This window comes from Rhagoletis zephyria, unplaced genomic scaffold (genome assembly GCF_001687245.7).
Source record: "Rhagoletis zephyria isolate East Lansing unplaced genomic scaffold, Rhagoletis_zephyria_1.1 Rzeph_scaffold_00141, whole genome shotgun sequence".
In the NCBI taxonomy this organism is placed as follows: Eukaryota; Metazoa; Arthropoda; class Insecta; order Diptera; family Tephritidae; genus Rhagoletis; species Rhagoletis zephyria.
Window position 1 is genome coordinate 37,059 of NW_016157225.1, and position 27,078 is coordinate 64,136.

A 27,078-nucleotide genomic window follows, 5' to 3' on the forward strand; every position below is an offset into this window, starting at 1 on the left:
TGCCAAAGATCGTGGTGCGCATTAAAGTCACCTACTACCATACGGTTTTCACCTCTGAGGAGCGCACCTATGTCAGGGTGGTATCCTGCCGGCAGCAGGTGACAGGGGGTATATATACGTTAAATATTTCGAGCTCAACATCGCCTGACCGGATAGCAATGCCCTGACATTCTAGGGTGGTATCCCTGCGGTCGATGTCTGCTTCGATGAGACGATACTGCACGGTGTGGTGCGTGATGAACGCTAGGCCACCACCATTATCTCGCTCGCGATCTCGACGGTGCACGTTGTACCCGGCACCATTCAACAGTGTTGAATTGCTGTGCAACTTCGTCTCTTGGACCGCAGCTATCAATATGCCATGCCTTCCCATGAAGACGGTTATCTCCTCGATCTTGCTCTGAAGCCCGTTACAGTTAAATTGAAGGAGCTTCATGTGGTTCGGGAGACGTGTGGTGATGCGGGGTGCAAGAGATGTGCGTGGTCGTGACGCCATTGGCTGTGTGCGCTGCTGAGGTGGTTGCCGCCCTGTGGTGGTGGTGGGTGGCGTGGCAGTTGAGATCTGCGACCGAGCAGCGCAACACGGGCCCTCGAAGTTCCTCGTCCAATCTCGCATGGTGCGCAGACCTAAGCATGCCCTAAAGTGGCACCAGCCAAGGCAGGTATTGTACTTGACTGATGTCACATTACGGAATAGGTCTGACATACCGTGCAGATTGTAGGAGGAACCAGGAGTTGTTGTGTGTGTTCTGTGGTCTGTCGTGGTTGTGATATGGTCTATTGTGTTGTTACGTTGTTGTGCTGTGGTGATTGTGTGGGTCTGCTCAGGTGGACTGGGGTTAGCCGTGGAGGCAGGTCTGTTTGAGCAGCAGGGGCCACATACGACGTGGTCCACTGCCGATGTGTCTGTAATCCTGAGCAGACTCTAAGGTGACTCCACCCCTCGCAGGCATTACACTTGACTGAGGTGGAGTTGTGGTGTAGTCGTCTCTGGCATACACAGCAGGTGTAGGTTTCTGGCCCTGGGTTTGACTCGATGCCAGCCCTGAGCAGAAGAATACGTAGCGAATGTAGCCCTATGGACGAACAACTTCTGAGATACTTCGCCGACCTAAACGGGGTTAGATCGCCGAAACAACAGCCCTTGGTCGGGTAAAACATGAGTCATTCCGGTACGTAGAACCGGCTGTCGTGGGAACGTGGTAGAAGAGAGTGCTTCAACGGTAATTTTTTTTCTAGAGGAATTTTTTTTGTCAAGAGATTTCGCACTAAAGTTAAATGGTTGTAAATCAAAAAAGCAAAAATATGCAAAAACCACATGTATTTATTTTAAAATATACTAAAATATGCGCAGGAAATATGCAAATTCAGGTATTTTTGCGAAATATGCAAAATCATACATTTACTGCAAAATATGGACTAACGATTGAATGCCATTTTAAAGGAAATTTCATAATTCGTAAAGATAACTTAACCATTTCCATTTGAAGATGCCCAATAAAAACATTCATTTGCATGAGACTCCGAGCCCTAGACATGTATTAAGATTTAACCTAAATGAACTGCCTTTCAAGATTTGATCGATTTTGCGTTAATTCTCGTCAGATTTCAAAATCTTTTTTTAAATCTCTTAGCCCGTAATGGTATCGGGGGCTCCAAATGGACCCTACCACCTGCTATGACTAAGTAATAAGTGAATATAAAATGAAATTTTCAGCATCACCAGTGGCGACTCTGCTTTTTAAGGCCAACAAAGAAATACAAGGGAAAACAAAAGATGTTAAACATAAATAGTAAAGTGGGCATATACATATGTATGTGTGTGTAAAAACAGAGAAAGAACAATTATGGACTTAACGCAAAAACATATACTTACAATAATATTAAACATTTCTTGCATAAGCTTAATATCTATATGTATATAATCAGTACCACTCTATGTGGTAGTCTTGTCATTACTAAATTGTACATTTTCGTATACATAACATGTCGGCGGCCGCGATGTTGTCCGTATCTTCTTTTTGTCGCAGTTTTCGTTCTCTTTGCCCTTACATTTTATTTCATAGACAAGGTGGTTTTGTTTCTGTAGGTTTAGTGGGCTTTTTGTTTTTGAGTAGATTATGGCTAAGGTGTTATTTGTTTTGTAGGCGAGTTATTTTTTGTTCCTTTAATGTGTTACGATCGAAGTTTTCGTTTAGCTTGGGGATTTAAGTGACTTTATTACTTTTGGTGTATTTGCTGTTGCTGTGCACTATGGTTCAAATGAGTATTATTTTGGCCTAACTAATTACGGCTAAATACTTAGATGGTTTAAAAAAATCAGAGTTTTTATTGATTGGCATAGGTTGTTTGGTTTCTGTATGTCTAGTGGGTTTTTTGTTTTGGTGTAGATTCTGGCTAACGTGTTATTTGTTTTGTAGACGAGAGTTTTATTTTGTTCCTTTAATGTGTTACGATCAAAGTTTTCGTTAGCTTTGGTATGTAAGTGGCTGTATTACTCGTTTGGTGTATTTGCTGTTACTATGCACTATGGTTCAAATGTCTATTTTTCTGGCCAAAACTAATTACGGCTATATAATTAGATGATTTAAAAAAATCAGAGGTTTTTATTGATTGGCATATGATTTTCCACAGTTTTTGAAAAAAAAAATATTTTAACCAGAGACCGAAAATAACCGGCCCATTTATTGCTGTGTCACAAATTGTCATTTATTTCTTGTTATAAAAAATAAATCACTCCCAATAACTTTTATAACAAGTTTTTGGCTTATCTGCATTAGTAAGACTTTTATTTGATTTGATGTCTTTTTTACGTTTCGAATTGACCTTTTGTTTTACTTTTTTGTTTTAAATGCAGCGGAATCCAAGTAGGTATGTATGTTAAAAATACTGAGTGAAGTGCTTCTAGTTAGTATAGTTTACTTATTGAAGGGAAGAAGATGGGCCGAAAATCAAGGGTTGAATTCCGCATCTTTTTTGACTTGGATACGAGTAGTCATAAAAAAGTTTCAGTGAGTAAAGTTTGAGAAAAAAAGTTCATAACGGTGCTTATTTGAGTGAATAAAAATAGGTATACTTACTATTCTTTATAGTTTGTTTTACTTCGTTGCATTTTCATCATATATTTTCTCTGCAGCATAATTAAATCTACTAACTCACCTTTTCAACAAAAAAAATTTCATAAATAACTGCGGGTCTTTATTTTCGTTAGCGATTCCATTTCTCGCAGTCATTAACCGTAAGCTCTCTCGCATATAACGCGTCCAGAGTGATATATCACAAAAAGTAAAAAATAAATGGTTAATGATAGGAAAAGTTACAATGTGTTTAATGTGGATCAGTTATTTTCGGTCTCTGATTTTAACCCTTGGCGACCGAGGGATACAAAGGGGTGGTTTTATTGAAAAAGTTTGAATGTAGTTTTTTATTAAATGAATTGCACTTCGTTATATACCCCTGGCAAATTTTTTTTAGTTTCACTTTTATTTCAACATATTTTGATCAAAAGAAAAATACTGATGAAAATAAAATTTTTCATAAAAACAGGGTTGAAATCTTGAAATTCCTGCCCGTACTATGATATCACGGCCGAGTAATCATAGCCAACTTATGTACAGTAGTCGAAAAAATTATAGCCGCACCAAATTTTGACAAGTTTTAAAATATTATTTTTGTTGTTATTTAACTTCGGTTAGTTTTTTATAGTTCGTTCTTTACCAACATTCGTATAAATACAAGTTTTTTACATAGCGCCTTTGCAAGTGGACTGCTCAAATTTGGAAACATGAATTTCCACGGGTTTTGTTAAAGAACGAACTATATTTTTACGGGGTACGGCCTTGCTACTTTGTACACATCTGCAGAACAAATGTCCCTTCTGCTACTAAAAGGAGAAATAGTATGAAAAATACTCCATTTCGCTACTAAAAGGAACAAATAGTAAATTGTATTCACAAGCCAACCTTTTTTTGATCAGTGATTTGGTCTCAGCGCGGTTCAGTTCTCTCGCTCGCTCTCAAATTTTTCATTGTGCAGTGAAAGCAACAACAATTGGTGACCAGGGAGCGATCTGATCTAAAGCTTGGGGTTTTCTGAGGTTCATTTGTAGGTTCTCTGGAATAAAAAAACAGGTATTAAACAAATGTGCGAGTTACCAAAAAATCGTGAATTTTCTTGTGACAGTTGTTGAGCGGCCGCTGTGGTGTAGTGGTTAGCAGTGCGCGACACCACTCCGTAGGGTCTGGGTTCAAGCCTGGTTCAACCCAACATCAGTTTTTTTCTAATAGCGGTCGCCTCTCGGCAGGCAATGGCAAACCTCCGAGTGTATTTCTGCCATGAAAAACACCTTCTCATGAAAATACAATCGCCGTTCGGAATCGGCGTAAAACTGCCAAACTTGGCTCGGCCAAACACTAACATATGTGTAAGTGCTAATCTATGTTGTTATTATTACCCAGGAAACAATTTTTGTTGCCGGCAATAAGAAAACGTCTCGCCCTAGGAAACAAATTTATTGCCGATAATATTGCATCGAAACGATTTCCTATTACCAGTCCCTCTAAAACGTCCGCCGGATGCAACGCCTAGGCGAGTCGTTTTCTTATCGCTTCAGGCGATATTTGGAATAATTTTATTCTTTTCAAAACTTCATTTATTTTTTGTATACAGAATTAATTCTTTCTTTCGCTATGTGTCTTCCTATTATTTCAATCCTGTCCTTGGTATAAATTAGACGATTTTGGATAATACTGTTGACGCGACTTTCAAAGTTGATATGAAAGAAATGGTGTTGCCGATTTGTCACCACAGCAATAAATCGGTGAGTCGCCAATTTGTTGCCATTGACGATTGTTGCCTATTTCCGATGTTTTGCATGGTGGGTAGTTGTTGAGCTTTACTTATTTTACATTTGTGTGTATAAAATATACTTCTTTTCTTCCTCAAAAAAAGAATCGTAGGTTATAGGACAACGTCCAATTAGCATTTCTAATAAATCGTTCTGAGAAAACGTATCCAGTACGTAACTTTTAACTTAATGGTTTTTCGTTGAGCACAATCAATAAAAGGCAAAAAAATTGATATGCTCTGGTGTAATTTTTTGTGTTTGTGCATTTGGGTCTGTGTAAAAAATGCTCACCTCTACAAATTATTTTAATGGTCAGTACTGGATAATCCTTACTAGTATTATAAATGCGAAAGTGAGTTGGTTTGTTTCTTTCGCATTCACGCTTTAACTACTCAACCGATAATAATGAAATTTCTCGCACTGGTGTCATTTGGCCCAACTTAAAAGATAGGATAGCTTTTATCTCGATAAGACAAAAGGTCGCGGCATCTCCCATACAAACGGAATTTTTCATACTGCATACCTCTAGCAGTATTTGTGGTAGATTAATGGAACTTGGTATGGAGATATAAGAAATCAATACTATGTATCTCTTCTTCTTTCTTCTTTATTGGCGCTGTAACCGCCTAAGCGATTTTGGCCGAGTCCAAAACAGCACGCCAGTGCACGCCACTCATTTCTCTTCTGTGCTAACTGACGCCAATTGGAAATGCAAAGTCCTCCTCCACCTGGTCTTTCCAACGCAGAGGAGGCCTTTCCTCTTCCTCTGTTACCAGCATCGCGGCTCGCGTTGTATACTTTCATAGCAGGAGCGTTTCTGTCCATTCGAACGACATGGCCAAGCCAGCGGAGCCGCTGAAATTTTANATTCGCTGCACTATGTCTATATCGTTGTAAAGCTCATACAGCTCATCGTTAAATCGTCTGCGGTATTCGCCATCGCCAACGAGAGGCAGCCTGAACATTTTGAAGTTTGCTAACATAACAAAAATGTTTTCAAAATTTCAATCACTCAAATACATTCTCACTTTCAGTCTCAAATAAAAGAAAATTGTAATATTTAAATCTATTAGCTTTTGTTTTACTTTTATTTGGCATTTGAGTTGCTCTCATAATTTAAATTTTATAAAGTAGACAAACTTCAAAACTTCAAAAAATAAATGATGGCCGACGAATAGAGCGAGCGGTTTTATCATGGTCCAAAGTAGCACTTGTTGACAAGAGTGATTCTCTGTTGGATTTCAAGGCTGACATTATTATTGGTGTTAATGCTGGTTCCCAAATAAACGAAGTTGTTTACTTTTTCAAACTTGTAACTGTCAACAGTGACGTCTGTGCCAAGACGCGTATGCTCTGACTCTTTGTGTGATGACAGAAGATACTTCATTTTGTCCTCGTTCACCACCAGATCCATTCGCTTTGCTTCTCTATCTAATCCCGAGAATTCAGAACAGACGTAGCTTTTGTTTTTACCGATAATGTCGATGTCGTCGGCATACGCCGGCAATTGTATGCTCTTGTAAAGTATTGTGCCAGAGTGATTCAGTTCTGCGGCTCTTATTATCTTCTCCAATATTAGATTAAAGAAATCACACGAAAGGGAAACACCTAGTTTGGTAGCAAATGGCTCGGAGAGGTCCTTCTGACAGAGCTGATGGTATTCCTCAACGTCATTTTACACAGCCGTATNTGGTATTGCTCAACGTCATTTTACACAGCCGTATTAGTTTCGCGGGGATACGAAATTCAGACATCGCGGCATAAAGGCAACTTATTTTCGTGCTGTCGAAAGGGGCTTTGTGAATACCTGATCTATGGTGAATTTTCCAGGTCTAAAGCTACACTGATGAGGTCCAATCCGTTCGTTGACAGTGTTTTTCAGTCTTTCACACAAAACGCTCGATAAGACCTTATAACCTATGCTTAGATGGCTCATCCCGCGGTAGTTGGCGCGAATGGCTGGGTCGCCTTTCTTGTTAATTGGGCAGAGCACACTTAAATTCCTGTCATCGCGCATGCGCTCATCTGACCATATTCTGCATAAGAGCTGATGCATGCACCTTATCAGCTCCTCGCCACCGTACTTGAATAGCTCGGCTTGCAGGCCGTCAGCTCCAGCAGCTTTGTTGTTTTTCAGCCGCGTAATCGCTATTCGTACCTTGTCATAGTCAGGCGGTGGGACATCGCCTCCATCGTCATCGACTGGGGGCTCAGGTTCGTCTTTTCCACTACTTTCAGTGCTGCTGCCATTCAACAAGGTGGAAAATTGTTCCCTCCATAATTTAAGTACGTTCTGCACATAAGTCCATAGGTCGCCATGGTTGTTCTTAATGAAGTTCGCCCTTGTCTTGAAACCTAACTCACTGATAAAATTTTCGGGCGTTTGTCCTGTCGGCCAGCATTTCAAGCAAGGAATGAAACCGAAATCGAAACAGAAACCGTTGCAAGCACAGGTTTCAATCGGTTTCCAGAAATTTATAAAAATCGGCTGCAAGATCTAGCAACCAAAATTTGTTTTCTTCAGTAGCATAACTGTGCTGTTTCATAAAAAATTACTTGCATGACAAATTTCTTGACTAGTATGGGGATAGCCTTACTTTTAATTCCTATATATCGTGACTTATGGCAACACTGATAAACGTGCTGCAATTCAAGGCGAATTTATAAAGGCGGTAGCAGTGCTGTCGCTGTCACTTCAGAGGACGAGTCTGATGATTTTGAGTTAATGCTGTCTCAGTTAGACGCGAATCGTAATTCCGATTATGATAGTGGACCGAAAACTTCTGAAATTATCCGTCCTCTCTTAGTGGCCTTTGCCAATCAAAGACGGCAAGAACGAAGTTTTAGCTGTTCCTGCAACGCAGGTCAGTCTTGAAAGGCTGTTTTCTGGCCCAAAATTCATTATGCCACCTACGAGAGCAAATTTAAGTAGTAATGTAGAGAATTCGATTTCATTGCTAAGAACTAAANTTTTGAGTTAATGCTGTCTCAGTTAGACGCGAATCGTAATTCCGATTATGATAGTGGACCGAAAACTTCTGAAATTATCCGTCCTCTCTTAGTGGCCTTTGCCAATCAAAGACGGCAAGAACGAAGTTTTAGCTGTTCCTGCAACGCAGGTCAGTCTTGAAAGGCTGTTTTCTGGCCCAAAATTCATTATGCCACCTACGAGAGCAAATTTAAGTAGTAATGTAGAGAATTCGATTTCATTGCTAAGAACTAAACAATTGTATGGGCTACAAATATTTAAATAAATTTATTAGCTTTTGCGAGTAAGGTGTGACAACAAAATTTCTGTGAAAATCACACTCATATGTATTAGTCCGGGAGCCAGCGACATTTTTTAGTGACCAAAAGTACAAGAGCTGAAAATTTGTCCTAAGCTTTACTTGGCATCGCTAGTAAGTGAATGGACCACCAGCTGGCGCACTTCCGGGGGGTGTAGCTGCGGCAGCCTCCCACACACGTAAAATAACAATAAAAAAAAACTAATACCGCAAAAGCTGAAATTTTGTTAATATGTTTATTATGTTATAAATAAATGAAAAAACGTGTCCAGCCGAATTTAGAGTGGGGGATTATGCTCCAGCTTTTCACGTAAAGAAGTGAAAAATATGCGCTGAGTAAACTGATACTACAAAAGCTGAAATTTTGTANGTTTGTTCAAAATTTTCGAGTTTTTGAACAATTTCATAAACAAAAGAAAATTTGTAAATTGTATTTGTCAGCAGCTGCTTTCTAATTCATGTTAAATAAATTATATTATTAAATACCAATGTAACAATCTTTGCATTATATATCAATAATTTGAAAAATTTAAAAAGTGGCTACCAAAAATGTCAATATAATAAAAAAAAACATTGCTCAAATTACTGGAAAAAACTCGAATTGCTCGAGCTCATGCTCGAAAATTTTCGAGTAATGAGCATTGAACAAGTGTGCGAGTACTCGCTGCTCATATACCCGGGCTGTTTGAAAATGTGCGAACAAAATCGAGAGCTCTAGTATGTATATCAAAATATAATAAACAAATTTCTGAATTTAGATCTGAACAAATGTGGTGGAATATGGTTATTAGTTTGTATAATTGATTCAGAGGAGTTTTCTTTATATAAATTAAAATTAATCACAATGTTTAATTTCACCAAAACAAACATTGGAAGGTACATATTTATTTAATAAATAATAATTTTAAATAATAATTTTTTTTTGTCAAACTTGTTTTCATTTTTTATCCCAAAACCGAAACCGAAACAAATTTTGATGAACGAATCCAAAACCGAAACCGAAATCTTTGCAAAAACGAAACCGCAACCGGAACGTTATTTTGAATCGGTTTCATACCTTGATTTCAAGCTCTTCGCACTCACGTATTTCGGCTTGTCTCTTCTTAATGCGGCAAATACGTATCGCTATAACGGACCCACATGACTCGCGTTGCGCCCGATCGCATGCGTAGCCCTATAGGCGGCATCTTTTTTCTCTGCAGCTTCTTGACACTCCTCGTCGTACAAGTTCTTTCGGTCTCGCTGAAATCCGACTATTTCTTCGGCGACGGTACTTAATGAGCGGAGAAAAGTGGCACCACTGCTCACGTACGTCGGTTTGTTGAAGAGTGCTCTCAGGGAGCAGGTGTTTGAGTCGAGTGGCGAATAAATTGGCCGCTTGTTTTGATTGCAGCCTCTCGACGTTAATCTTTCCTTGCATTGTTGGGCGCACATTTTTTTCTGCACAGAGGCGGGTAGGTATCTTGGCTGCAACAAGATAGTGGTCCGAGTCGGTGTTTGGCCCTCGGAGTGTACGTACGTCTTAAACACTAGAAGCATGCCTTCCGTCTATCACAACATTGTCGATTTGGTTTCTCGTTTTTCGATTTGGTGACAGCCATGTAGCTTGGTGGATCTTCATATTCCCATGTTTCGGACCCCGGCGAAGGCGATCAGCCTCAATCCGTTATCGGACGTTTCGTCGTGGAGGCTGAAGTTTCCGACAGTGGTGCAAAAGATCCCTTCCTTGCCCACCTTGACACCGTCAACCACGATTTTTATATCGTATCGGGGGTGCTCATATGTTCTCTCCAAGCACTCATAGAAGCGATCCTTGGACGCCTCGCCCTTCTCTTCCGTCGGCAATGGGGGCAGAGGAGCGAGATATTGAAAAATCTCACTTTGATGCGGATTGTGGCTAGACGTTCGTCCACCGGGGTGATCGCCAGTACTCGGCGACGGAGTGATCGCCAGTACTCGGCGACGGAGTCTCTCTCCCACCACAAATCCCATACCGAATTTGGGCTCCTTTACATGGTAACTATAGTAAACATTGCAAGGCTTCTCGCTTACCTTGACTAGTCCCGTCCATCGCATTTCTTGGATGGCGGTGATGCCAGCCTTAGTCTTCCCGAGTACATCAACCAGGCTCCACGCTTACCTTGCCTTGCCCCGTCCATCGCATTTCTTGGATGGCGGTGATGTCAGCCTTAGTCTTCCCGAGGACATCAACCAGCCGGGCAGAATCACCTTCCCCATTAAGGGTCCGTATATTCCAGGTGCATACCCTCAAATCATAGTCTTTAATACGTTTGCCGTGGTCGTCATCAGAAAAAGGGGGTCTCATCCGAGGCTGTTTTTTTTCATTGGGCGGGGTTTTAACGTGGCGGAACCCAAACCCAGCGCACGCAAGTTTTACGCCTTCTCACTTTAGCTCGCTCTCGAACGGGTTTTTGGTCGCTACCCAGAGGATACGTGGATATAAATATCCGGACGTTGTGAGCTGCGATTTGAACCATACGCACAATAATCACTTCTGGCCACCCCCAGGTGAATGGCAGTCAAAAGCTTTCCACTTCTGCGCACGGAGAAATCCTTCTTATGTATGCTCATGGAAAAAATTGGGGTTATGGGAAAAGTGCCCTTGGCACCTTCCATACAGACTATTTTTTTATACTGCCACCTCTTAAAAAATTAATTTCAAATCAAAGTATCTGACAAGTCAAATGAATTGTTACAATATGGGTGTCGATCGATATGGTTTTCAAAGGATTTATTTCTAAACTACACGTAGGTTGTCACCTGTTTAAAAATCTTATTCAATTTGATTTCGCAATACGGGTGTCTAACGAAACAAGTTTAGGAAGTATTTAAGCGCAATCTAGTTCTAAAAAAAAAACTCAGTGCGTGTAGTCTCAACGTGCGGAAGAAGTGAAACTTAATAGAGGAAATGCCAGAAAGAAAGAAATGTGCGATATACATACACATGTACATATGTATGTATTTAAACTTTTTTAACGACCTTTAATTTTTTATTTTTTATAACAAACTGCAAAGTTTAATTATTATTTGTGGCTGAGAAAACATCCATATCTACAATATTAACTAGTATATTGTGGTAACTAAAGTAAGATATGAAATTTTTTATTTCAATATTATTAATATTTCTGGAAAAAACCGCAGCAATGCTAGCCGCTCCTTTGGTTGCTGTATCATTTCTACCATGAACCATTTCCAGTGAAAATTTGTCTTTAAAAAATTTTGTCAGCTCATCAGATTCGGCCAGCGAAAAGTTGACGTTGAAATCTCCTACGAGAATTACAGGTCGATCGTAACAGTCTACTTATCTTTATCTTTATCTTCATCTTTATAATTTATCTTCTTCTTTATCTTCATCTTCATCGTCATCTTCATCTTCACCTTCATCTTTATCTTTATTCAAAACCATTTCTTCTGATACCCATATTGGGATACTTTATTTATTTTAATAAATAATTTGAATTTGATTTTCGTATATATGGCAACTCATTAAAAAACTAAAATCATATTACTTACTTTGACACCTCATCTTTTAAAATCGAACGAACGATACAGATTTTATGACTCGGTGTTAAATATTTAACGCAAACATCTGCGGCAAAGAAATTTTGAATGTGGCAACTCCTTTCATGGAACTAAAGCTATGTTGCACACCCGAAGGAAGAGGCCTTTCATGTGACAGCTAATTTTTGAAAATCTAACGAACGATACAGATTTTATGACTCGGTGTTAAATATTTAACGCAACCCTCTGCGGCAGAGAAATTTTGAATTCGATTTTCTAACATGTGGCAACTCCTTTCATGGAACTAAAGCTATGTTGCACACCCGAAGGAAGAGGCCTTTCATGTGACAGCTAATTTTTGAAAATCTAACGAACGATACAGATTTTATGACTTGGTGTTAAATATTTAACGCAACCCTCTGCGGCAGAGAAATTTTGAATTCGATTTTCTAACATGTGGCAACTCCTTTCATGGAAGTAAAGCTATGTTGCACACCCGAAAGACGAGGCCTTTCATGTGAAAATCGAACGAACTGTACAGATTTTATAACTTTGTGTTAAATATTTAACGCAACCATCTCCGAACTCGAGAAAGAAGTTTCACTTCAATAAAAAATGTGATAAAAAATCATATTATAGGGAATCCTTTACTTGTTCATCAGCAGTGTAATGAAGTTATAATTTTTTTGGAAAACAATTTTTTTAATAGTTGTATCCCAGAAATGGTGATTCTTAGGTGCTTACTGATAATTGCATGATCTACACTTTTCTCTAACCTATCTTATGATAAACCTTACCGTTTAGCTAAAAAAATTTTTTGCACATCGGGGATCGATGAGGACTTCTCACATCTCATTTATAGTGGTGTTCGTAACATTCGTACCAATTTTCAGCTTTATGCGAATTATTGCAACCTTGAAAATCTAAAAGTATGTTCACATATCAATATTATCTCAATCAAAGCTCGGTTTTTAATAACCGCGTTTACACAGGCAAATCTCAGATTATTAGCTGTCAAATTTGTTGTGCTTGTTATTCTCACATCTCAAGGAAAAGTTATGTTTCTTCTTTCGTTGTTGTGCCACCGTGATCACGTTTTTCTGCTATATTAAGCAATATAAATATATTTTAACTTAACATGTTATTAAAAATACCTTTACAAACCTCTCTTCCTTGCTAACGTCCATTTTTGTTTACTTTTACATTTGGCATTTCTCCTCTTTTTCGCAAAAACAATCGATAAAACTAGGATGCACACCGAAAAGTTATCGGTTAAATCTGAGATTATTTTATAAATACAGATTAACAAGGGACGAATTTTATATGGCTAATCTCTTGTTCTAATTACAGATTAGGGTGTTAAGCTCGAAAATGAGGATATATGTGAACCTAGTATAAGTTGACCGGGCTAATAGGAAACAATTTAAAACACATGGTTTAAATAGAAAAGCTATTAAAAAATATTAGTAACGCGGGTGAAAATGTACTTCAATTAGGTAGACAAGTGATAATTAATGGTCTCAAAAATTGTGCTACGATTTTAAAAATACATTTTTTAATGAAAAATCCCCATCTCAAAAGATTTGCCCATATTTTTTTGCATTAAGTCCGTAATTGTGGTTTCCCCTGTTTTTACACACACACATATGTACATACATACGGTATCGGTCATATCAATAGCACCCCCATTTCAGAGTGATATTGTTTGCCACTTATGTTTATTTATTTATTTTTAAGAATTTTCAATTAAAATACAGTTAATTCTCTAACAAGCCCCATATAATCCCATCTTTAAAACTTTATAGAAAACTAAAAAATTACAACAAATTTTCAACTAAATTTTAAACTTTTTTCTCAGAAGTGTTAGAATTTTTTTAGTATACAGTTTTATAGCTCATTCAATTTTAGTCCAGTAATGAGCAAGTCTTAAGAGGCTAAAAATTAACGTTGATTTTTTAGAATCTTTTTTGTGTAAATCTTATTACATTGACCGAGCAATTCTTATATATGGGGCGTTCAGTACCAAAATGGACGGGGTTCACACTTCATGTGTTTGATTTGTCTCAAATTTTTGGGTTGATGAATAAACATAAATTATAAATAAATATGAGATTTGAGCTTGATTATATATTTTTAAAAATTGTACAGCACAAAAACAAAAACAAATCGATTTAATAGTTTTCCAAATATCTCGAGAACGGGGCGAGGAAAAAATTTGAAAAAAGGCACACATACACACATCAAAATTATCTATGAAAAGAAATATTTTTAAAATTTTTTTTCTTGAAAAATTTTTGATATACAAATTTTTTTATATTTGTTTTTGAAAATATGCCATATCAAAAAAAATTGAAATACAGTGGTAGCTCTAAGTATTGCGCAAATTTTAAGTATAGTATTATGGGGTGCACTCTACAATAATTGGAGTTATGAATTTTTTTTACACCGAAGTTGAGTAAAATGAAGACATTACGAATTTAAAATTTTTTTAAATTTTTTCTAGAATCTTTTTAAGTATGCAGTTTTGTAGCCCCTTACATTTTAATAAAGTGCAAGTTTTAAGCGATTGCAAAATTGGCGTTAATATATTTTCTTAAATTTTCTTTGAAAACGGTTTTACGCATTTTCTTCCATAGGAAAAAAGTGCAAAAAAAAATTCTAAACAAAATTTAAAAAATTTTTAAATTTGTATTGTACTAATTTTACTCAGCTTCGGTGTAAAAAAAAAAATCAAATCAAATTATTGTAGAGTGCACCCTATAATACTATACTTAAATATTGCGCAATACTCTGAGCTACCATTTTGATTTTTTAAAATTTTTTTGAGATGGCATATTTTCAAGAACTATATTTTTTTTATCAAAAAATTTGTATGTGAAAAATTTTTCAAGAAAAAAAATGTTAAAAATATTTCTTTTCGTAGAGAATTTTGATGTGTGTATGTGATTTTTCTAAAATTTTTTCCTCGCCCCCTCCTCGAGATATTTGGAAAACTATTAAATCGATTTGTGTTTGTTTTTGTGCTGTAAAAATGTATTAATCAAGTTCAAATTTCATGTTTGGTTATTATTTATGTTTATCCATCAACCCTAAAAATTTTAAACAAATCAAACACATGAAGTGTGAACCCCGTCCATTTTGGTATGGAACGCCCCATATACATATGTATGTGGTCAAAATTTGGGGAATGAGGAGCGAGTGATAAAAATATTTCTTTGACTCACCCGTCAACTGTTGATATATTTTTGATATACATCTTAAGGCATCTAGAAACAAGTGCCGATTGACATCAAATGTGTGCGGTGCGCGTTCATTTTTCTTGTCCTGCGCATGCGATCAAAATGGAAAATATAGTCAAGTATGGTAATTAACTTTAAATACTGCATATTTCGGTTTATAGATTTGTTATAAACGTGTATTATCCAAAAGCTAATATTTTTATAGTTTCTTTGAACGTTGATCTTTATTAGAATACTTTAGTATATATTCCACGCTCTATAAGTCACTCATCATGCCCGTGCTGGTATATGGCGCAGAAACATGGACAATGACAACATCTGATGAGGCGGGTCTTGGAGTGTTTGAGAGAAAGAGATTTACGGGCCTTTACGCGTTGGCGACGGTGAGTACCGCAGACGATGGAACGATGAGCTGTATGAGCTTTACAACGACATGGACATAGTGCAGCGAATTAAAATACAGCGGCTCCGCTGGCTTGGCCATGTCGCTCCAGCTCTGAAAGTATTCAACTCGGGACCCGCTGGTGGGAGCAGAGGAAGAGGGAGACCCCCACTGGGATGGAAAGAGCAGGTGGAGAAGGACGTGGCTTCACTTGGCGTTTCCAATTGGCATCAGTTGGCACAGGAGAAACGACTGGCGTGCTTTGCTGAACTCGGCCAAAATCGCTTAGGCGGTTACAGCGCCAAAAAAGAAGTTTATTTTTTAACAAGTGTCTGTATAAAAAATTTAGATTTTGGGGTTTATTATTAGGATAAATGAAAAACTTTCGGTTTTTACACAACGTTTCAGAAATATACGTGCGACTGTAACGTTAAAGAGACAAATTTTGACCATATATATATATGTATATATCCGTAGGGTTATCGGAAACGGCTCTAACGAGTTTGATGAAATTTTGTACACAGATAATATCTTGGATTTTAAAGTTATCTTAATAGGCACTATCTCCGAGAAGACTCGTATAAGGTTGCCACCTATTAGAAATTAGTTACAAATTAATTATAACATCATAAAATGGGTATCAAATGGAAGGTATTTTAAAGATCCCTAATTCAAAAACAGTTTAATAGGGTTGCCACCTATTTTTAAATGCATATTTATTTAACTTTTTGTTTAGAAAAAAAGGTAAAATATTACTATTCATGGGTACCAAGAGAAGGTTCTTAAAGAATACTTTCCCTATATACAAAATGTTATCCCTTAGCCACTTATTTTTGATTCTACACAATTTATCTAAAACATCGCAATATGGATATCAAATGAAAGGTGTTGTTGGGAACTTTGGTCCGAAAATATTTTCCATCAGGGTTGCCACGCTTCTATGTAATCAAAATTTTTATTTGGTTAATTTCAATCAGCATTTTTTTATGTATACAAAGTACATATACGCACAAGATATGTACCATTCCTTCCAGCATATTTCGAAATAGGGTTGCCACCTAAATTTTGGAGTAAGGAATTTACTCCATGTCGAAATCCAATTTTTTTCCAAAATATTTTTTTAAAGCTATCCAAATCTTGAAAACTTTAAAAAGTATATGCCAGGGGTGGGCAAGGCTAAGGCCGAAAAGAGCAACACGTAAATTCCCAATGCTACAAAGAGCCACAACACAAAACAACAAAAACAAATATTTTATTTTTAAATAAAATTATTATTAGAAATGAAAAACATAAATTTTATTATTATTCTAATGTACGTAAGATAGATATTAAAAAAATTAAAAAGATCCCTTTGGCCAAATTTTCAAAATCTGGTTTTACGTTAGTAAAAGCCGTTCATAACAGTTCTGTTAAATGTTGGTTAGTCAATTGTGAAGGGTATTTTGACTTTACGAATTTCATTGTAGAGTACAAAAACTCACAGTTGGAAAATACACGGCACGCAGCTGTCTTCAAGCAATGGCAAAGCTTTATGTTGCATTTCCAGAGCCTTATCGTTTTTTAATTCCAAAAACTCCCAACACTTCTTCGCTTTTCTTAAAAAGGAGTATTTCGGATATTGTAAAATCATCCTCAATTATACTGTGGAACAAATTCAGGTTAGCAAAAGTTAGGTCGATTCTGAGAGTGAGGGGTGAAAATAGAGGCTAAATTAGAAGACCCGTATCGCGGCGTTTGTTTATGTTAGTTCGAATTTTTTTTTAATCGACCTTCGAACTTTGCAGTCAAATGCCGATTTTCAGCATATTGTTTATATGGTTTTTTGGCTATAACTCGTCTACTAATTGATATTTTTTCAATCTGTTAAAGCCAAATTATTGCTAGAGACCTGTGCAACAATTAAAATTAAAAAAAGAATTGATTTAGAAAATTTTTTTAGTGCTTATCAACTCGCTCAAANAAAATTGGTACATAAGAAATGAGAAGTAAATTAATATTAAGCTGGAAAACGCAAGTTTTGTATTATGATTGTTTTCTTTTCAAATGAAATTTATTGAAGAAACTGAGAAGCATATTATAGATCAAACAGAAAGCAAAAAAAGACTTAGTTTTGTGGAAAATATGTTCAAAAAGCATGAAAAAAAATCCAACATTTTGCTTCATAAGCACTACAAAAATTTTCTAAATCAATTTTTTTTTTAATTTTAATTGTTGCACAGGTCTCTAGCAATAATTAGGCTTTAACAGATTGAAAAAATATCAATTAGTCGACGAGTTATAGCCAAAAACCATATAAACAATATGCTGAAAATCGGCATTTGACTGCAAAGTTCGAAGGTCGATTATAAAAAATTTCGAACTAACATAAACAAACGCCGCGATACGTGTCTTCTAATTTAGCCTCTATTTTCACCCCTCACTCTCAGAATCGACCTAACTTTTGCTAACCTGAATTTGTTCCACAGTGTTATGTTACATAAAAAAGGGTTTATGAAGTATGCAAACGTACTTGAAATAATTCCAATCGGCAAATGTTTTTTTCAAAATCTGCTTTTAAAATGAATTAAAATTAAAAAGAATAAAATAAAAAAACAACACAATGGAAAAGAATGTCCACACAACTTGCACATTATCACACTAAAATTGAATAGGCTATAAAACTGCATGTTCAAACAAATCTAACACTTCTGAGAAAAAAGTTTGAAATTTCGATTAATTTTTTTTTAAGTTTTCTATTTCTGTTTTTGAAATGGGGGTGCTATTTATATGACCGATACTCTATGTATGCCCACTTTTATTATTTATGTTTAACATCTTTTGTTTTTCTTGTATTTCTTTGTTGACCTTAATAAACAGTGTCCCCCTGATGATGCTGAAAATTTCAAAGAAACGGTGGGCAAAGAAGGTGAAATAAGCGTTTTATTTACACCATCTAATAAGAGATCAGACTAGCCTACAACCCAGCAAACACTAGAGAAACGGCTTGATTTTACATTCTAACGTAGTTCTCAAATCGTTCTTTAACCTAAAAGTTTCTTCTACGAACTGATCGAGACAAAATAACACAAACGGCAATAACGCAAAATTTGCTTTATTTCACTTTCAAATGGGAAATAATACCAAAATCTGAGTTTTGCTTTCCCCCCCTTCAAAGGTATAAGTTATTCCAGACGAATGCTAATAATCTCCTTTTAAAAGTATTTATTGAAATATATCTTAGCTAAATTTCCGAGTGCAAGAGATCTTCAAGCTTATAATCTAATTTGACTGCAGGTTCATTCCGAAGTGAAGGGCATCATTGAAACTCGGAAAATAAATGACAACCCACACATTCCATAGGCATAATACTTTCGATTGGTATTTAATTTCGTCCTTAAACAAATTAGTGCAAATTAAAAAAAATAATAATTTTTGAATATTTAATTAAGAATATCCTGGCCAGGATTTTTTCAGCCAACCCACTCGCGAAATATTTCCTGACACGTTAAATTTCATTCAAAATAGATTTCATCCATTAAACAGATGGGTGAAGGTCGTGTCTTATTCGGATCTTAGACTATAAGTAATTTCAAAATATCAGCATTGAAGTCAGATATCAGTTTAATACATAGACGGAAAATAATCATTATTTTTTAAATTCGAACCAAAAAACTCAACAAGTTGTAATCGTCATAAAACAGTTTTAACTATACTGACGTATTTGTGTTCGTACGTGCTACTGTAATTTACAACGATTTTTATTTTTCGAGTTTAAAGATAATAATTAATATTTGAGTTTTATTTTCTCGCTCAAGGGAAATTGTTATATAGCCCAGTTAAATAAATTTGGTACGAAAAACAAAAAAAAAATATCGTAACAGCGATTTTTTGATGCAGTTTACTTCCATTTGACACGTAGATTAAGGATTCGCAGTCTTGCCCCAAAATTTCATTTGGCAACATTCCGCCACCTTGGATTTTAGTTTTTTGGTTTTTTTGCGATTTGCAAGCTTATTTCGCATTTTTCGTAAAAATTGAATACAAATTTGTCGAGAATTCAATTTCTCACATTTGTTCAAAAAAGGTTTAAAAAAACTTTTTTATTGTAAATAATTAGCAAAAACTGCGAAAAAATTTTACATTATCACGGTTTTCGCCATTTTTCGACAATTTCTGGAAAATGGCGAAAACCGAGACAATGTAATTTTTTTTCGCAATTTTTGCTAAGTAGCTACATAAAAAATGTTTTTTCTTTAAACCTTCTATACAACAAATGTGGGAAATTAAATTATCTACAAATTTGTGTTAAAGCATTAATTACAAAAAATGCAAAAAAAAAATCTTGCAAACCGTAGAAACACCAAAAAAACTTAAATCCAAGATGGCTGAATGTTGCCAAACGAAATTTAAGGGCTAGACTGGATCCATGATCTACGTGTCAAAAAGAAGTAAGTAAACTGCATAAAAAAGCGCTGTTACAATTTTTTTTTGTGAAAAAGTCTAATTTTACTGGGCTATATTACTTGATTTTTGTTTTTTGGATCAAAAATAAGCATTATTTTATGACTTTCCGATCAAAAATAATCATTATTTTATGATTTTTTTTCGCTCAAAGGTAGTTACTATTGAGTTAAATTTTTTCACTTAAGTAATAATGATCATAAACGCAAAGCTATACCAGCGTGATTTCCGACGTATCCTTTTCAGAGGTAGCGACGTCCTAATAAAAGAAATATGTCTCAAAATTTTAGGTAAAAATGTCAGTTGTTTGCGTCTGTATCGCCTTGTAAATTTTATAAACATTTTTGTAAGTGGAAAAATAAAACTTGGTAATAATTATTATCTCCGTGCAAAAAACTAAAAATCATAAAATAATCATTATTTGTGATCGAATAAATAAAAATCAGCTAATAATTATTTTCGTTGAACGAAAAAATAAAACTCAATAATTATTATTTCTAAGCGAAAAATAATAAAATAATGATTAAATGCTAATTTAAATTATTTTGCTCTTAATGATTGCCGTCCGTTTAATACGAAATTAGTTACTTAATTTACATAGAAAATTTGCATTTTCTTAGCTGTCCTGGGTTGCTCTTTTCTGTGTAAATTATATAATTGAGTTTTATACTTTATTAGTTTCGTATTAAACTGATATCTGACTTCAAGTGTTAAAGATAAATCAGGAGTCACTTTGGAATGCTCCTGCACTAAATAATGGCTGTATTTAAAATTACAAAAAGTTACATATGTTTTGTTCTTGTATTTGCATTTAAAAACTTTATGCTTCCGTGGAAAAGCTATAGTAGAAACATCTACTGACGTGGAACGTTCTGCAGAGCCTCAAACAGGTACTTACTTTGTGTTAGATTTAGGATAAGACTCTTAAAATTTATTAACTATTCGGTAAGCAAACTAATCGGGTAGTAACCGCTTATTAACCGATTAATTATATCTGACTTTTCGACCACTGGAACAATTTAAATTTTGAAAACCAAAATGTCTTTAAAATTTACAAAGTACAACGAACAAACTTGTCTCCATACCGGTCAAAATCATGGAGGTCAAGAATTTCAGTTGGAAAAAGTTTTTGTCCAAAATTGCAGTGAATTTACAATTTTATCTAATTTTCGGAATTATATAAGAGGCAGTCAATGCCGCATTTAATCAGTTATTTGAGTTTTTTTTTAATTTTATTCCATCCAAAATAGCCGATAAATGATTGCCATAAGTAATTAAGGGAATAGTCCGGGAGCTAGCGACAGTTTTTAGTGACTTATTTTATCGTCAATAAAAGTATGCTAAGATTTTCAGTTTATTCACGTAAATCACGAAAACCAACCACTTACACCCAGTTAGCGGGACAACGCCTCCCAGAGTGTTAACATTGTGCAATAAAAATTTAAAAATAACCTTATTTTATCGTCGCACAGTGCCGCTTAAGTGGGCAAAAATCGTAAAATTCGTTATCTGTAATGTGAACTTGTTTGGTATTTTTGTAAAGGCAATTTATCCACTAAAAATTATTAAACAGACATTTCCCTAAAAAATTAATAATATGCCGCCAGGAAGCCACTAAAGTCGACAAATTTTATACTAAGAATTTTAATAAGAGCATAGCCATGCGTAAGCTCTTCACAGAAAAAAATTTCAAAAATATATTCTTTGGAATAAAATATTGGTTTGACATTTCTTGTTTCCATATAGATAGTAGAGAATTACAGGAATTAAAATTAAACATACGGTGTTTCTGCGGTGTTCGAAAAAAACAATTTTTTTAAACAAAATTTTCAAAAATGCTTAATTTTAATGGAATGAATAAAAAATATATGTAAAAATAGGTTATTTTTTATTATTTTAATAAATAGTACGGGCCTTTAGCTTTCAAAAGAAGAAATAAAAACCTGCTCATTTTTCGCACTTTCTGAAGTAATGCGTTTTTCGCTAATGCATAAAATAATTTAATTGTTTGTCAGTGCCTTGAATTCTGCACGATTCGTTCCATCTTCAAAAATGAAGTGTCAGATTAAAAACCTTGACCTGTGGACAATAGAAGGTTTATTTTTTTTTTAAGAGTTGCCACCTGTTAAAAAATTGGATTGTTAAAAAATTAAATTAAAATTTTTTTATAAGTTAAATGAATTATTAAGACATGGGTATCAATCGAAATGTGTATTAGCTACATGTAGAGAGCTGCCACCTGTTTAAAAAATCATATTCCACTTGAATTAAAGGAATTAGGTAATTATAATAGATAGGTATCACCATAACGGAGTCAGACAATAGAGGTTTAAGAAGATTTTAGCTTAAAAATATTACGAATAGGGTTGCCACCTGTTTGTAAAGTCGAATTTAGCTAAACTAAAATAATAATTACGTCAAACCATAGGATTACGCCATCGTATTTGTTGTTTTATTACAAATACATACTTTGTCACACAGTGATTTGTTCTGATTACATTCCTTTTAAATTACTGGACTCTTAAATTAACTCAGGAATGTTTTACTCTCCACTTAATTCTTGCTAAATATGTCAAATTTTTTCATTTTTCTGATACTCATATTGATATACATATTTCAGTTACCTTATTCCCTTAATTAAAGTGAATTTGAATCTTTAAACATTTGGCAACCTNACTTAATTCTTGCTAAATATGTCAAATTTTTTCATTTTTCTGATACTCATATTGATATACATATTTCAGTTACCTTATTCCCTTAATTAAAGTGAATTTGAATATTTAAACATTTGGCCACCTTTCTACGTGTCATTTAGAGGTAAAGTATTTTCAAAACTAGTTCAATTGATACCCATATTGTAATATCTAATTCATTTAACTTATTAAATGATTTTAATAAAATTTGTAACAGGTGGCAACCCTTTTCAAAAATAAAAAACTTTATCGCACATCTATAGGCCATGCACTGTCATTTAACACCTCACTTTTAAAAATAGAACGAACTATATCGATGGCTGAGTGGAAGATCGACCTATCTCGGCAGCCAGTTCGAAAACTCTCTATCTCAAAAAACTTTTCAAGAACGCCCTATTTGAAATTTGCACATTATCAGACTAAAATTGCAGGGGCTAAGAACTGTGTACTCAAAAAAATTCTAACACTTCCGAGAAAAAAGTTTGAAATTTAGGTGAAAATTTGTTGCATTTTTTTGTAGTTTTCTACACTGGTGGTTTTCGACCTAAAACTTGTGTTTTCGTCCATGTAAAATCTGTCAAACGAAAACCAGTTTTCGCTGAGAACTACTTGAAAACTCACGTTCCAATCATTCCAATCGGTGTCTTCACTAGTTTTTTCGATTATTTATCGAAGTAGAAGTCAAATTTTATCATCTTTAATACGCCCTTTTGGTTTTATTGTTAATTAGCTGGATAAAGTAAAATAAGAATGAAAGTAAAAGAAAATGAAGGAAAAGTATTTTGGTTTTGTTTTTGTGTAGCAAAACTGTAATCAAAAGATGTAAGAAATGTCAACGAAAACACTAACAGCCGGTGTGAACAGCCTTCAGCCCACAATCCCAAAACTCGTTTTCAAAGTGTTTTCGTTGTCGGTCAGAACATGGTATAAGCAAACGTTAATGGTGATTTGGTTTCGTATGTTTGATGTTACACTCAACCCTGCAAAAGGGCATGTTTTTGCCTTCTTGCCCTTGTCTAGCTCCCTCATTGGCTAATATATTCGTTTTAAAGGTGTTCTTATACGATATGTATTTGCATCTGTAAATGTGACATTTTCATTACATATGTAATTGCGTATCTCTGTCAAATTCAGTCTTTATTTAACTATTTAAAAATACGTTTTTTGAAAACGAAATAAACTAAACTCAGATGATTCTATCTGTGTGTCAGATGAAAATAGAAACATTTCTATTTCGTATGTACTTGCATCTGCTCTGTACAGAAACAAATCTATTTTGCCTTTACACGATATGTTGGTATTTCCATATGTAAAAAGTGGTATGTACACATGCAAATACATATCGTGTAAGGACACCTTTAAGGTGTTCAGCAACCATATGGTTTTCAGGAGAATGTGGCTTTTTTGCGTTACATGAGTATGACATTTTAATAAACGAACACAAAATTTATTTTTGATTACAGTGAGAAGCGGCTTATAGAAGCGCAGGGACCTATTACAAAATTGGTGCTGGAAAATTTCAAAGCCGTTTTCTCAGCTAATGTAGGCTTGCAGACAAAACGGGGTGTGGATAAAATTGTTATGGGCGAGGAAAAAGCCCTTATTCCTGATAATATGAAAGTTTTAAACGTTCCATATTTAAATTGGGCGCCACTTGTATCAACTCACGTCGAGGGCACGTTTAGTACATTCAACGCTTTTATTCGCGAAATTAAATGAAAATGCTGCTAGAAAACTTCTAAATGCATCTAGTGGTTCAATGTTACTACAACTATGCATACGAATTCTACTGGGGAGCGATTTATTGTTGCTAGTGGTACAATAAGTACTCTTGCAATAACAATCACACGCTCATCCAGTTACACTTATGCAATATACAACGGATATAGAGAAGCGCGAATTCCACTATTGCAGTGTATCTTGTTAACAACCTATGTATTTTCAAAGTGTGCTACAATGAACAAGATGTAGTACAGAATGAGAGTTCAAGGTTCTGCCTGTTAATGTGAAACGACTTTGTAATTTTCCGATCACTTACAATAGGTTTGTCCCGCGGATGCGATGCAAGCACATTATTTTTACATGTATAATGCGTTGCTCTATAATAATAATAATAATAGATTGGCGCTTACACATATGTTAGTCTTTGGCCGAGCTTCTCCTCCGGTTTGTGGCGTGCGCCTTGATGTTGTCACACAAAGCGGAGGGACCTACAGTTTTACGCCGACTCCGAACGGCGATTGTATTTTTATGAGAAGCTGTTTTTCATGGCAGAAATACACTCGGAGGTTTGCCATTGCCTGCCGAGGGACGACCGCTGTTAAGAAAAAACCTTTTTTTCTATATTTTTTGCGATGTTGCTTTGATCAGGGTTTGAACCCAGGTGCTGCGGAGTGGAAGCGCGCACTGCTTACCACTACACCACAGCGGCCGCTCTATGTCCATGATAAATTTCAAGTGCGATGTCGTAGGTAAATTTTCTCAAAAAGTTTGATATTTTTGCGCGCCTGTAAGCGGTACATTGTCCCGGTAAATAAGTGTAAGTGATCATTTTTTAACTTCGTCCAGTGTCAATTGATAACCACACAAAAGGCCAACGACGATAAAATAAGGTTATTTTTCAATTATTTATTACATAACGCTACTGCTCCTGACACCGAAAGGTCTCACGGTGCGATGTAAGTGTCGTTGTTTGTTAATCTACAGCAGCAAATTTAAGTCCCCGATATGTTATCTTTGACGATAAAATTGGCACATTTTTACTGTCGCTAGCTCCCGGACTATAAATTCGATTGGCCAAAAAACACGTTAAAGTGGATTGAATTTGAGTAACTACATTTGTAACAATACTTACAAATATTTGTTTTTAATAATTAATGTATAGTACTGAATAAATCGAAAATTTCGCATTTTAATTTAATTGAAAAGTTGTTAGAGGAAAATTTCTCATTTCATGAACGCAATCATAAATCTTCAAAACTTTTTTCACTAAACGTATCAGGTGGGACTGCTAGCGGTCTTTCCAATGCACGTTTTGACAGGTGACTAGCGTATATTTGTTTGACTGAATGAATACCACGGTGCTACAAAAAAAAATCCCGAAATACACCCGAAACAAAACTTGGTGTAGGTTGTAGGTAGGGTCGAGTACAACATGAAAATAGATTTCTTATAGTTTCTGAAAACTCCGTTTTTATTTAATTTAAAAATAACCGATATGTTCGAACTTGATGCACTTATCTATTAACAGCTTGACTATTTTTATCCGATTTTAAAAATCAAACATGTTTAGAAAAGTGGGTTTGTAGACCTTTAAAATGATGTATTCCAATATATTGTTAGACGTAGCTTGTTGGGAGTTTTCTTGAGGTAAAATTTATTGAATTTAAAATTCAACTTTGACCATCGATGATTTCAAAAATGTCCATGAAAGTTGCCAATTGTGTAGTATTCCTCCAAAAGTACATTTATTTTCGAATTAATTGATACCTCATTTAATGCAATTGCATACAAATTGTCGCAGTCAAGCAATTTAAGCAAAAATACGACCTTTTAACAAACGAACTGCTTATTTAAAGTCTTGCTAGCAGCATTGTTCACATTAAAAACCCTTCACTTGAAAAGTAAGTACATAAATAAATAATGTTATTAGTCACTGAAAAAAGTTGTATCTTCATTGTCAGTTTCTGCTAAAGTACTACCACGAACAGTTTTGCTGCTGTTCATTTGCATGTACTCGTTATGGTATCTCTCAGGAATTACACCTTTCTCACAGAGGTTGCACATATCCTTATATTTTGCTTCAGAAATTTTTAGTTTTTATTTGTAAAGTTGTTCTAGTCAAAAACTATCAAATAGCGGCTACCAATGTCGTTGTTTTTCTTTCTGTTTGTTTGAAAATTGAACTGGCTTTTTAATGCTGCATTTACAAAAACCACTTGTGGACAATCTATTAGATGCACGAATCAGTTAATGTTGAAAATCATGTTGAGTTTATTCTGCTGAGTGGTAGTACGTGTGTTTAATTGACTTCAAATTTCGTTTTTGAAACAATCCTTAAAGTATCCGCACTCCTTTTTGTTTAAATGGCTAGAATACACAACATAAAAACTATCGTAACCGCTAATACCTTGAAACGTTGCCTCTCAGCATGTTCACGAAAAGTATCGTAAGTACCATTATACCTTTAAATATTAAGATATTAAAAAAATTAACAGTCCTATCCAAAAGCCAGCTGTTAATAAACCCTGTTGTCCATTTAAACCCAAATAAAATATTACACCGTTTAAGGATGAAATAAAAGAAACCGCCTCCTGTAAAATTTGCCTTTTGTCGCTTACGATAAAATTATTTTCGATATAACAATCAATATTTATCGAATTATCAACATTTATAGAGTTGTGATGTTTCAAGTTCTTTCAAATTATCGAGTTATCGATATATTTTGATTTATCGAAATGTTTTAGTAGTTATCGAAATTTGTCGGTTTATAAAATCGAAGTTTTTGAATTTTGCAAAATAGTAGTAGTAGTAGTAATAGTATATTTATTTTATTATATGTTATGCCAAGTTTACAAAATGGGTTTTTCATGAAAGAGTAAGATTTAAAATATAAAATAAAATAAACATAGTTATGACAATAACAATTTTCGTTGTGTGTCAAAATATC

General features: G+C 35.1%; 1 protein-coding gene across 2 annotated transcripts in view; it reads left to right on the plus strand.

The window, feature by feature from the left end:
- LOC108381773 (spectrin beta chain) overlaps positions 1-27,078 on the plus strand; it is a 70,443-nt gene that overhangs the window by 15,065 nt on the left and 28,300 nt on the right. Inside the window, exon 5 of one of the 2 annotated variants that reach the window (XM_017638176.1) lies at positions 20,556-20,606. The exons of the other annotated variant lie outside the window; for it this stretch is intronic. Coding sequence (XP_017493665.1) covers positions 20,556-20,606 — 51 coding nt within the window. The remainder of the gene's footprint in view (positions 1-20,555; positions 20,607-27,078) is intronic. 2 annotated transcript variants of the gene reach the window in all.